At 50.7% G+C, this 13139-nt stretch overlaps 1 protein-coding gene and 1 non-coding gene across 2 annotated transcripts; both read right to left on the minus strand.

Moving 5' to 3' along the window:
* Positions 1 to 3352: 3352 nt before the first annotated feature.
* Positions 3353 to 3424, minus strand: TRNAW-CCA (transfer RNA tryptophan (anticodon CCA)). Its single transcript has one exon. It is a non-coding gene; the product is annotated as a tRNA-Trp (tRNA).
* A 2845-nt stretch (positions 3425 to 6269) lies between these two features.
* LOC102562966 (general transcription factor II-I repeat domain-containing protein 2) lies at positions 6270 to 11358 on the minus strand. Its single transcript, XM_019493199.2, has 3 exons — positions 11201 to 11358; positions 10173 to 10357; positions 6270 to 8171 (listed from the first exon to the last, which is right to left on the minus strand). The coding sequence occupies exons 2-3, from the start codon at positions 10341 to 10343 to the stop codon at positions 6351 to 6353; spliced, it is 1992 nt and encodes a 663-aa protein (XP_019348744.1). The 5' UTR covers positions 10344 to 10357; positions 11201 to 11358; the 3' UTR covers positions 6270 to 6350.
* Between the last annotated feature and the right edge of the window lie 1781 nt (positions 11359 to 13139).

The raw sequence follows: 13139 nt of genomic DNA on the forward strand, positions 1-13139 counted from the left end.
CACTCCAGTCCCCGGTTGTCTGAACTGACTGAACTCTCCTCCAAAGGAAAGCAGCTGCCTAGTGACTACAATGCAGTGGACAGCACGGTGGATGGGTTAGGACTTTCATGCCTTTTCATTGAGGTACATTTTTTGCTGCCTCCTCTCCTCTGGAAAGAGCTGGTGGGAATTGACTGCTAGACCGCCCAACTTTCATCTTCATCTGGACATGGGGAGAGGGGTCCCTGAGGGCACAGGGGTTGAATCAACACAGACACGGCTTCATCCCCAGTGCAGTTAGGACTGACAGCAATGGGGAGGGGGTGGGGGCAAAGATGCATAAGGTGGACAGACACCTGGGCCAAGCATCCCAATTGTGCCCCATGACCTCAGCTTCTTCTTGTGCCCAGGTTTGAATCATGCTCGCTGCCCTAGTTCGTGTCTGGGTCCTGACTCCATGCAATGAAGCGTGTTTTTAGCTAGACAAAGTTTCAAAAAGCCCAGAATAGAAGAAACGATTCTATTTCCATTTTCACAGCCTCTTTTCTACCTTGTATCCTATCACTGCACTGTCTCCCTTTGGCCTTTTTCAACCCCTGTGCCCTCAGGGACCCCTCTCCCCATGTCCAGATGAAGATGAAAGTTGGGCGGTCTAGCAGTCAATTCCCACCAGCTCTTTCCAGAGGAGAGGAGGCAGCAAAAAATGTACCTCAATGAAAAGGCATGAAAGTCCTAACCCATCCACCGTGCTGTCCACTGCATTGTAGTCACTAGGCAGCTGCTTTCCTTTGGAGGAGAGTTCAGTCAGTTCAGACAACCGGGGACTGGAGTGGGGATGGAGCAGGGGCAGCTCCCTGAAGCAGCAGAGCTTGGGACAGAGAGAGAAAGGACATCTGAGACTGACTGAAGAGAGGAGCAGAAGTCACAGGAGCCCTGTGGGGATTGGTGTCTAAGCTTGAAGGAAGGTCATGGCCTGTCACAGCCTGTTTCCATTCACACTGTTTCCCACAGTGGGTTGCATCAGTGGGACAGAGTTTGGAAGGACCTTCTGTCCAGCCTCTGCCAACAGGAAAATTGGAGATGCTGGGGATTGAACCCAAGGACCTCATACATGCAAAGCACGCGCTCTACCACTGAGCTACATCCCCCTTCCTACTGCAGCTCACCTGCACTCCCTCCTTCTCTGACTCTCCACCACCTCCTGCTCACTGTCCAGCTGCTGCAGCCTGTCCTGGGACAGCTCTAGTCTGCTCTCACCCTCCTATTGACCTGGACCTTTCTCTGCACTGAATGTTGTCCAGCTGTGGGGTAGGGATGTTCTCAGCCCTCCTCAGGATTGCAAACTATCACTAAATTCACTGACATCAGGTAAAAATGTTGGCAACACTGCTAGACTGCAGTAATGGGTTTACACTGTGCAGCCCCATCCAACCTTCCTACACCTGCACCTCCTCGCTGCCTCCCCACCTCCCCTGGGTTCCCCGTGGCCTGTGCAGGGAAAAAAAATCTCACTGTGCTGTGCAAGGTGAGTCCAAAAGCACTACAGCTCCCAACCCTCTGAGAAGTTATTTCTTCCATTGTGCAGGCAAGGTTCGTTGAATACGTGTGAGATCTTTTATTAGACCAACTGAATAGTTGGGAAAAGTTCTTAGCAAGGTTTGGGGCACCCAGTCACCCTTCTTCAGGCATCGGGAATCTCTGCTGGTCTGAGACTCCAAGGAACGAGAAGCTAGAAGTGTGGCAGGGTGTCAGTGAGAATGGAAATAGGTAGAAACGAGAAAGACTAAAGGTAAAGCAGGGAAGGGAGGGGGAAGAAAGCAGGGGTGAAAAAGGCCAAAGGGAGACAGTGCAGTGATAGGACACAAGGTAGAAAAGAGGCTGTGAAAACGGAAATAGAATCGTTTCTTCTATTCTGGGCTTTTTGAAACTTTGTCTAGCTAAAAACACGCTTCATTGCATGGAGTCAGGACCCAGACACGAACTAGGGCAGCGAGCATGATTCAAACCTGCAAGAGGAAACCCCATCAGATATCAAATCCATCAGCTTAACTGCTCAGCCATCGCAGCAAAGGACTAGGCAGTGGGAAGCCAGCCCACGGAAAAGAGAAGGAAGAAAAGAGGCAGAAGAAGGAAGTGATGATGAAGAAAAGCCCACGCCCAGGTGTAAAATCTGGAGACAAGATCTATCACTCTGGCCTTGGAGGGGCTTGGCGTCCATTTGGATACAAGGGCAAGAATCGTGCTGCCCTCAACCACAGGCTTTGCTTCTGATGGGGGGAAAGACCGAGCAGTCTCTGCTGTAACTTCACTTCATTGCTCTCTCTCGCACCAGCATGTCAAGCACCCAGAAAAGCTCTTGGCTAACCTCTGCTTGGTTTGCCCCAAATATTTCTTGGACTCCAACAGCAGCTGAACATGTGAAACGTCCTGCTCCTGCACTGGTGGTGCTCTACTGATGAGAGGAGCCTCCTGGGAAAGACTCTCAAGGACCGACAGGGCCCTGACCATGTGGAGGGCAGAGGAGCTAAAGGAGTTGGGGAAGGGAGAGCATGTCTAGGTCAGAGTTTCTCAACTGTGGGGTGCTATGAGATCCTGTTGAGGGTGCCTTGCTGCCCCCGTTGCCAGGTGGCACTGGCCCACAGCACGCCCATCCCTGTCCTGCTGAGTCCTGCCAACATGCACTGGTGTGTCTCTGCACAGCCCCGGGCTTCTGCACCTCAGTGCCACTGTCCTTCCACTCTTGACCGAGCTGGGTTGGGCGCACACAGCTGCTGCTCCGCTTCCCTCCTCTCCATTTCAGAGCCTGTGCACAAACTCGCCCGGAGAAAACCAAGAAAATACTCTCTTCCTGAAGGACAGCTCCATAGCAAACACAGAGCTCCCTCTCGTCTGCGCAGCAGCCAGGGGCATCAGTACTTAGGCAAACCACCCTAGAGGGACTCATCCTCCACCACAGGCAGGCACAATGTGGGCTGAAAGCCATGCGGTGGCCATCTGTTCCACCCGGCTGTCTCAGGACCCGGACCCTGAATGTCCCTGCCCACTCTTCCAGGATAAGCCAAAGCAGCCTGGTGTATGCCATTGTAATACGCTCCTTTCCCAGCTGACCAACTAACATCGCCACCAGACCAGCTCAGTGCAGGGAAGCGGAAGTGCCCCCCTTCATCCTTCCAGGACAAACGAAAGCAGCCTTCTGTTTGCCAGTGCACCAAGTAACTTCCCATAAACCCTGACCTTTGGTGCTTCATATTTTTTACCACCACTTCTTAAGCAAAATGCCCTTCTCTCACCTTTGCTTGCTCCTTCACTGCCAGCCGACCATAGAAACCACTGCGGGGGAGATGGGTGTCATGGCATCCCAAAAGCAAAAACCTGACCCCAGTATGACTTGAACACACAACCTTCTGATCTGGAGTCAGATGCACTACCATTGTGCTATGGGGCCACACAGGAAAGGTGTTTTTTTCTTTCATCTTCACTCTCCTATTTCTCTGCCTGACTACTTCTACTCCTTCACAAGGAATTTTATCTCCTCCCATCGACCCTTCCTTGCCCTTAGAGGAGATGTGGGTGTCTAAGGGGGTCTTTTGACAGCACCTGTCCTGCAGTGCAGTAAGTGTGGACTCATACTTTACAACAGTTTTCAGTTCTGCCTATTGCAAGTGAATGGAGTTATGTACATATATATGTTGGGAAGGAGGAGTGCGAGGGCCTTGTTGCACTTCATTTTTAGCATATGTGATATACAGCATGTTATATATGTTGGTCACCGCATTCACACAGTGGGCTGCCAAAGATGCTCATCTTGTGAAGTGTGGTTTTGAAGTGTCAGTATCCAGATCTCAGTCTGTTCAGCTTCACCCACACTTCTCTTTCAAGGTAGTACCTGATGGGGAACTCATTTGGTGTTGGGATAAAACACTGTATGCATAGGTGTGACTTTTCCCAGTAGTCGGCCCACTGCATTGCTGCCCGTAGGTTTGGTTCAGTATCCCCACTCCCCTCCAGGAGATTTGGGGCTTCACATAGGAATGGTTTATAATTTTTGAGCCTCTTAAGCCTCCATCTCTTTGGGTTTTCACTTAGTTGACGGAGCAAATGATTTTCATAATATCTTGCCTCTGTTGCCAATAGTGATGTTAGGGTCTGACTGTCTTTTAAAATTGCTTGGTCCAATGCATGAGAATACGGGGGAGTACATCTGTGCGTGCAGGTTGTGTGATCAGTTATGAGTCTCAGCATACCGTCAAGTAGTGTTGCGCTTTTTAACATGATAGATTCTGGACCATACAGGAACACAGTATTTTGCAGAGGTGTATACTATTGTAAGTGTGGTGATTTGGGCACTTTGAAGTTGGCATCCTATGTTGTGCTGGCTAAGTATGTTAAGGCAGCTACCTGTGCACAGACTTTGCTCCTGACCTCCTGAATGTGTCTGTTTGGGTAAGGGTCTAATGAGACTCCTAGGTAGGTTGGGGTATGCTCATGGGGAAGGACGTAGTTGACTTCTCTGGTATTCAGCATGCTCTTGTCTTGTCTGCAGGATATGAGTCTGAGACCTCACACAAAGATACAGTCACACATAAAACCCACAAAGTACACAGACACAAAGTAGGTCAGTGCAACACCTCACACACACAGACAGAAAAAAGAAACAGCCGCTCAGAAGCACAAGGGGATAAGGTCGGAGTCCTAAAAATGTAGGAAAACCGTGTCAACTTTAACCCTGCCTAAAGCAGACACTAGTAACCAAAGGAGATCAAAAAATCCTCCTTGGCCTCCTGGGTTGCCTGTACACGAGCATGGAGGCTGCTCTGTAATTACAGCGCATTGGAGCAGATTTGATTAATCGCACTTCAGCACCCTTCCGTGTCTCATGTATCAGTGTCCCTGCACTTCTAAACGGTGGCAGGGGTGCTTAAACTAACATTTGTTTGACGAGCTATACTTCAAGCATCCCTGCTGCCATTTTGATGCATGGGCACGGTGACACATGCGACACTGAGGCACTTTAACTAAAGCAGCTCTCAGAGCCACTCTAAGTAAAGTGCCGCCCACCCCTGCCACCCACGGAGCACATGTGAAAGTGCCCTTGATGACCGGCATGACAGCAGAAGCATGGGATGGCTCCATGCTTTCCACTTGGTACTCCAAGCTGGGGACCCCAAGCACCTGACCCCACTTGACACATCCTGGCTGCAGAGCCAGAGCTCCCTTTTCCATTAGCCTAGCACTTCAGACCTGTCCAACTTTCTAGGAAGTTCCCACCTTCCTACGCCTCCTCCCTCCTCGCTGCCTCCCACCTCCCCAGGGTTCCCCGTGGCCTGTGCAGTGAAACAAATCTTGCTGTGCAAGGGGAGTGCAAGAGCACCACAGCTCCCAACAGGTATTAAGCAGAGGACAGGAGAGCCAATGCTCTCTTTCATTGATAGACACACACACACACACACACACATACATGCATGCATACCCACTCACACCACACACTGCAGAAGTAAGTTTTTTGAATTTGGGATTAAAAACTCAATTCTTTTCAGTAATGACTTTTTTCTTTTCAGTTTACTAGCTTGGACTTTGCTTTCCGCTTCAGGTAGACTGCTATACTCTTCCCTTTCTCAGGAGCCTGAGGTTTTGTTTTATGGCAGGGGTGGGCAATTGTTTCAGCTGGAGGGTCGCTTCACGAGTTTTGGTGAGCCTTCTTGGGCCACATGGGTAGCCCCGCCCCTTAACAGTTGCCCCACCCCCTGGTTGCCCTCTAGGGACCAGAAATCCCTCCCCTAACCCCTGATCTTTGTCGCTGGGAGTGTCTCTTCTTGCCCCCAGAAGTGCTCCTTTTACTGGGGGTGGCCTTGGGGCCGGAAATTACACCCTGTGACATGGGCCATGTCATAAGATCCACCCATCCAAAACCAAACCTTGCCCTACTCACATCTGTCCCAGAATCCCTTGCCCATTGCATGATCCCAGACATCAGAAGTTCTACCCCTTGACTGGGAAACACTGCCCCTGCACAGGGCCCACCCTCCCAGTGCATGGCCTGCTCCCGGGGCCCCAAGAGCTCTGCCCTATAGGCCATGAGGCACAGGCACAATTTATCAGGTAGGAAGGGGTTGTGACCCTCTAACATCCTGCCCCATCACCCTCAACCAATCGGTGCGGATTCAGGGGCATCAGACCTCCCCGAGAACAGAACCAAACCAATTGAGTCAAGGACTGCAGACACAAAATCTTTCAAAACAAAACATTTTAACCAAGTATAGATCAAGTATTGTGTACGAAAAAATTAAATATCTACTATAACAGATTTTAATTTTATTTAAAAAAATAATTTGAGTAGCATATGTAAAGGTGATTAACAAAGACAAAGGAACTCAAGGTGAAGAATGAAGCCTCTGATGTGCGTTAACCAGAAAATCAAAGTCAGGCGTCATCTCTGTTGTTGCAATGCGGAGCACTGCTGCAAGGTGGTCCCCACTCATCGAAGATCTAAGATTCGATTTGTTGACTTTCATTACAGAACGTGTCTGCTCGCACACGTATGTCGATCCAAACAGCACAAGCATCTTCCGGGCATGAGTCTTGATCTTTGGAAACTTCTGTTCATTGAGAGAGGCATAAAAGCTAGGAAGTGGCACTGCTTGGAATTGCTCTGCAAGCAACGCATCATACTGCAGATCAATAAGCTCAAGTTGGAGGTCACATGGAGCACTGTCAACATTAAATGTGAAAGGTGAGGAGACCAAAGACAAGTCTTTTTCTATCATTTGAAAATCCTCAACTCGGCAAGAAAATTCAGCATGCAAGTCTACTAGTAATGACACGTATTTTTTTAGGTTTTGATCAGAAACAGTAACCTGCTGCAATGTAGGAAAATGGCTGAAATCTTTGTTTCCTATCTGACGGGAGAAAAGGAGTAACTTCATCATAAATGACTTGATGTTGGAATGCAATTCATGAGCAAAAAGCCCCTTCTCTTGCAGTCGTGAATTCAGATCATTCATGTAGCCCGTGACATCAATGGCAAATGCAAAATCAGAGAGCCATTCTGCATCATTCAGCTGTGGGAAATCCAAATCTTCTTTCATGTTCAAAAATAAACCAATCTCGGCTCTCAGTTCCCACACTCTTTTCAAAATGTTACCCAAACTAAGCCAACTTACACTGGTATCATGCAGAACATCTGTGTGCTCAGATTCAGACCCCTCAAGCAGAGTTGCAAATTGCCTGTGGTTTAATCCTCTTGCTCGAATGTAGCTGACCACTTTTGTAACTGTGTCCACAACAGTGCTTAGTTTTAGAACACTTTTACAGAGGACCTCTTGATGAATAATACAATGTAATAAAATAATTTTCTGTTCTGGATCGGTTTCTTTGACTTGGTCTTGAATTATTTTGAGCAATCCAACGTCTTTGCCTGCCAGGTTTGGGCTTCCATAGGTGGTCACACTCACCAATTTTTTCCAATCCGTTCCCAGTTTTGACACGCATTGATCTACTGCCTCCAATAAATCTTTTCCAGTTGTTGTGTCTTTCATTGACTGTATCAATGCCAATTCTTCTGTGAGCTCAAAATTCTCAGTGATTCCTCGAATGAAAATCAACAACTGGTCTGTGCCTTTGACATCACAACTGTCATCGAGTGCCAGTGCAAAATATGAGAAATCATTTACCTTACTTTTCAACTGCTGGTGCAGATTCTCAGAGATATCTTCAACACGTCTCACAATAGTCCGCCTTGACAACCTAACGTTTTCAAACTGCTCCTTCTTGTCTGGGCACAAAATCGCAGCAGACTTAAGCATACATTCCTTTACAAATTCTCCTTCAGAGAATGGTTTGCTCTTCTTGGCAATGATGTGTGCCATCTCATAACTCGTTCTCATAATTCCATCCCGTACTTCCAATGCTTTTGGGGAAAAACTTTGCTCTTTCTGCATTGCAGCAACCATCTCCTCTGCTTTCTTTGTTTTTTCTTGGGCAGACAGTTTATCATATTTGGATGCATGCTTGGTTTCAAAATGCCGATTCAAATTGTATTCTTTAAACACAGCCAGACTTTCTTTGCAAATTAAGCAAAAAGCTTTTTTGCCCATTTCGGTAAAAAAATATTTAGAGGTCCATTTTTTGTTGAATACTCGGCGTTCAGTGTCTACCTTCCTCTTCTTTGATGTGCTCATAGCCAAATCATTTTTCTGTGGAGGGGTGATATTAGGGATATAAATATCATTTAAAAATATCCATTTACATTTTTCTAAGTTTGCCACTTAACCATAACATCTCAGGGCATTGCCCTTGCTCTGGCCTCTGCCCTTACCAGTCACATAGATGTCCTTGTTATAACAGCCATGCCCAGGTGATTGAGGGACCTTGGCCAGGTAACCATGTAGGACCTGCAATCCAGCACATAGCAACAGGCCTGGAAGTCACAGGCAACTTGCCACCAAGGGTAGGTGGGCCAGTAACTGCAGTAGGAGTACTGGGCCTCCTGTGAGGACACAGCATGGCTGTTGCTTATGTACCTACCAGGGCCCAGCCCACCCCAGTTTGCCCATGGCTCCAATGACAAACAGTTCCTGACTGCAAGGCCAGGACCTGCACAGCACAGCAAGGAGTTAACCCTGCCGGTCAGGCCCTGGCTGCAGCAAGTGGTTGCCAGCTGCAAGGCTGGACCTTCACATGGAGCAAGCAGCACCTGGTTCCCAGCTACAAAGTTGGGATCTCATGGCCAGGCCCATCTCCTCCCAGGAGCACAGGGGTCTCAGCTGCAAGGCAAGGGCCGGGACCTGCACAGCGCAGCAGAAGCCAGCCCAGCCTTCCCTTCACCTCACCAGTGCCACATACCAGGCCTGTCCCGCATGGCAGGATCCAGCCCAGCCCATCCTGCCACACGTGGCGGGAAAAGCTGGCCAAACCCCTTGTTCCCCTCACCTGCACTGGCCTAGCCAGGCCCGTCCTGCATGGCAGCAAAAGCTGGCTAAGCCCCTGTTCCCCTCACCTGCACTGGCTGGGCCCGTCTCACATGGCACGACTCAGCTCAGCCCAGCCCAGCCCACCCCATGTGGTGGCAAAAGCCAGCTGAGACTAGCCCAGCCTAGCCCGTCCCGCCCCGCACAGCAAGGCAGAAGCCAGCGCAGCCCCAGGTTCTCCTCACCGGCACCAGCTCAGCTCATTCAGTGCTGCAGGACCTGGCACAGCACAGGAGAAGCCAGCCCAGCCCCCTCTTCCCCTCACCGGTGCCAGCCTGTCCCATTCCACACAGCATGGCATGGTGCAGTAGAAGCCAGCCAAGCTGCCACTTCCCCTCACCTGCGCCAGCCCAGCCAAGACTGTCCCGCGTGGCCAGCCCAGCCTGTCCTGTTCTGGGAGTGCAACAGAAGCTGGCACAACCTCTGCTTCCCTTCACCTGTGATGCAGGAGCTGACCGATCCTGTCCAGTCCTGCGCAGCAATGCAGAAGCCAGCCCAGGCACCTGTTCCTCTCGCTGGTGCCACACGATCTGGCCCAGCCCATCCTGCCCCCCTCAAGCTGCAGACCTAGCCTGAGCTAGGGGCCCAGCAAGGCCAGCTGGCTCAGGTTGGGGTCAGGGTTTGTTGCTTCACAACCAGAGCCCAAGCAAACAGCCAGATGCTCCTGCAGCCGCTGGAGGCTTTCACACAGGCTGCTGCCATTACCTGCATTTTGGAGGGGCTCCGCAAGCCAGATGAAAGTGCCTAGTGGGCCGCGGACTGTATTTTGCCTACCCTGCTTTACATGGTGGTACTGACATTTCCCCCCTGTCCCCATGTAGGTGCTTGTCCGGGCCTGAGGGGCACACAAAGCTATTCCCTCATTTGGTGAAGCAGTGGGGGAGCTCTCCAGAATGGATCGGGGGGTAAGCAACTAGGGTTGAGAAGCAGGTGAAGCTTTTCCCACACCTGGTCCATACATGGGGCTTCTTCCCATTGTGCCCTATCTTGTGAAGAGCCAGGAGTGATGAGTTAAAAGTTTTCTTGACATTGGGGCAGGAGTGGGCTCTTGCCCGGTGCTTGGCAGTGAGCTCCTGATTCCCTCTGAGGACCTCCCCACTGCCTTGGCTTGGATGCCTCTTTCCACTGGGTCTTTAGGTCTCTCATCTACACATACTCTTCCCTGAACCCACGGCTCTTTCTGGGTGTTGCCCCTTCTCCACTCTCACACCCAATTGGAGATGGTACCTGGTTCACTGCTACATTCTTCATCTGCTTTCGGGGTCTCCCCTGATTCTTGGGCCATTGCTCCTTCTCAGGTTTCAGGGAGTCCATCTCACCCAAACTCCCTGGGGAAGTCCATGGTGGCTCCAGGTTTGCAGGCCCTTCCATAGGAGTCTCCTCCTCAGCTCTGTTCATGAGCCAGACACCTCCTGCATAGGGAAGAGAAACTCCAGATTAGTCCCTGCCCTGCTGGCAAAGGGCAAACATCATTATTCCTTCTGCTGGGATGGGCCTGAGTAGAACCTGGACCTTTTGGCCCTTGTGTTCCCTCAAGAAATCAAGGTCTTCCTTTCAAAACCCAAAGTGCTGGGGATCAGGGAAAGGCAGGGCTAATGTTCCCAAATTGGGGGGGTTCAGAGTCTGACTCTCAGGGTTTCTGGCCCAGCTGTCAGCCCCATCACCTCAGGCCCTGCTGAGACAAGCACATGTGGGTAGGGGTGCACCAATAAAGATTTTTTGGGACGATAGCGATGGCCAATTGTTAATGAGCCATATCAGCCAATACCGATCTGATCGCCCACCTTGGAGAGCAGCATGCACACAGCATTCATCAGCAATGTTATCGGCCACATCAGTCAAAAAAAACACCAATTGTTGATCATATCAATTTTCCTTTTACAAGCACTGATACAATACGCACTGTTGTATCAGTGCACCTCTACATGTGGGACATGTGCATTAGGATGTGTGTATGAAGCCTGCCTGTCTTCATGCTCCAAAGGGCAGAGGAGGGAGGTGGGACTTAAGAGCTCTGGCTCTGTTCTGCAAGCAGCAGGGCTGTGCCGCCTGCATGCCTCCACGGCAAGGTCTGGTGCAGGGAATGAGCCCAATTTAAGGATACGATATTTCCAGTTTCAAAGAAAAGGACGCCTTCGGTGGGGAGCGAAGGAAGGAGTATATGATAATGGGGGGGTTAGCAGTGATATGTATGCCCCCTGTCCCCCCCAGCCCTGCCAGGGGCCCCTCACTCCCAACCCGCAGCCCCTGCTCACCGCAGCCTGGCCGGTGCCCCTCACTCCTGACCTGCAGCTCCTGCCTCCCAGCGCTGCCGGTGCCCCTCACTTCTGGGTGCCTGCACTTCCGACCTGCAGCCCCCCGCTCCCTCCCAGCCCTGCTGCACAAGTAGCTGGCTTCTGCCTGCTGCACAAGGAAGGGCCCACCTGGATAGCATGTGATCCCCTGACAGCCAATCAACTTCCCCACTGCCCCCCCCCCCCCCCCCAAGCAAAAGCAAAAGCAAAAACCTGGATATTTGCTTGCATTTTAAAAACCGGGCCTGGATGGAGGACAAGGGGCTGAACAAGAAGACATGGCCGGGAAAACCTGGACATATGGTAACCCTACCAAGCCCCAGGTGCCCTACATGTCTGAGTTATATATACCAGGACAAAGGCCTTGGCATGACCCTGAACCTGGACTCTGTGCTGAGTCTTAGGCTTTGTGACACCCAGGGCCCAAGAGAGGAAACAGAAAGGGGGCAATTCTGGTGCAAAACATGGGAGATTTCCTTCCCTCCACAACATGAAAGCTTCTGAATACTGCCTGCGCCATGGAGCCATTTCATGCAGCCTGAGATCCCGATGAAACACTTCCTGGGTTCCAGGTCAACCTGACCAGGAGAAGCCACAGGGAGCCCCGGCTTCTCTCTTGTCTACCAGGAATGGTTAAACAGAGCTTCTGTATATCTTCTCGGTTTCCATGGGGGACTACAAATCCTATCATGCCCAGGGACAGGGTGTTAGAGAGGTATGGCTTCTGGCAGAGAGCCACCTTTGTTTCTCTCCCAAAAACTCTGCTCTGTGACAATTTGATTAGGATGGGCCCAACAGAGAGACACATCCTTACCCTATCTCTTGGGTAACCTGAGCTGGATACATTCCTGAGGGAGGGGAGAAACCTGCTCCCTCTGCCTAAGTGACTAGTATCATATACCTGGGTGAGGGGCTTCCTTCCTGGTGTGCTACAGTCTGCCCGGCAACTAGTGATGTATTTCAAATTGGTTGGCTGACAGCCAACAGGTGCTGGCCTCCATTGGACCAGGTGAATGAGGTCACAAGGGCTATATAAGTTAAGGACTGCCAGGACAAGGGGGGGGGGGGGGGGGCAGCAGCCATGAGGGAGACTCAGGAACAAAGAAGAGCTGCATCATCTGAAACTGGCTCTATGTCTCAAAATTCATGCTCAAGGAACTGCCTGCCTCCAGAGGGAATCTCCAACTGCCTCTGGATGATACTGGTGAGTAAGCTACCTGAGATCCAGCTAGATATATAGTTTGCAGTAACTCAGATGTGAGATCAAAGGGTACCCCAGCCACAGGAGTTTGCTCGATGGGATTTCTCTGATATTGCTCTACCCTGCACCCTATTCTAACCCTACCCTCTGTAACCAATAAAGGTCTCCTTTGTGACTGGTGTGGGAGACTTAATGAGGGGTGAGTTTAATTATGCCTAGGAGGCCCCTTGGGTCTGCAGACTAAGGGAGACTATCCTTTTTGGCCCCGACTTGAAAGTGCCCCAAGTTCTTGTATTGGGTCAAGTACCCATAGGACTATTGTGTTTCCCTGAGGACACAGGACCCAGACAGTCCCTTCTTGGGGTGGTGGCAGCACACGTTACCCCCAGACTCTGGGGTGAGGCTCAAAACGGTGTCTGCCAGGGCTTAGGCACCCCTGGAGGGACACGTGGAATCTGGAAGGTGGACGGGCATAGTGAGGTGGGAGGCTCAACACAGGAGCTCCCCCTACCGGCCCGCCACATGGCTACCTTGACCTGGGGAATGAACTCTTACATTACTGAGTGAAGACAGAAACTTAAGATTGTGGCTTCCCAGGGAAACCAGATATGGGCTGAAAAATCAAGACAGCAAACCTCATTGTCCTCTAACATCTGTCATTAGAGGGAGAAGAAGGGAACAGTTGCTTGTCTCCATATC

Source organism: Alligator mississippiensis, chromosome 15 (genome assembly GCF_030867095.1).
Source record: "Alligator mississippiensis isolate rAllMis1 chromosome 15, rAllMis1, whole genome shotgun sequence".
Lineage (NCBI taxonomy): Eukaryota > Metazoa > Chordata > Crocodylia > Alligatoridae > Alligator > Alligator mississippiensis.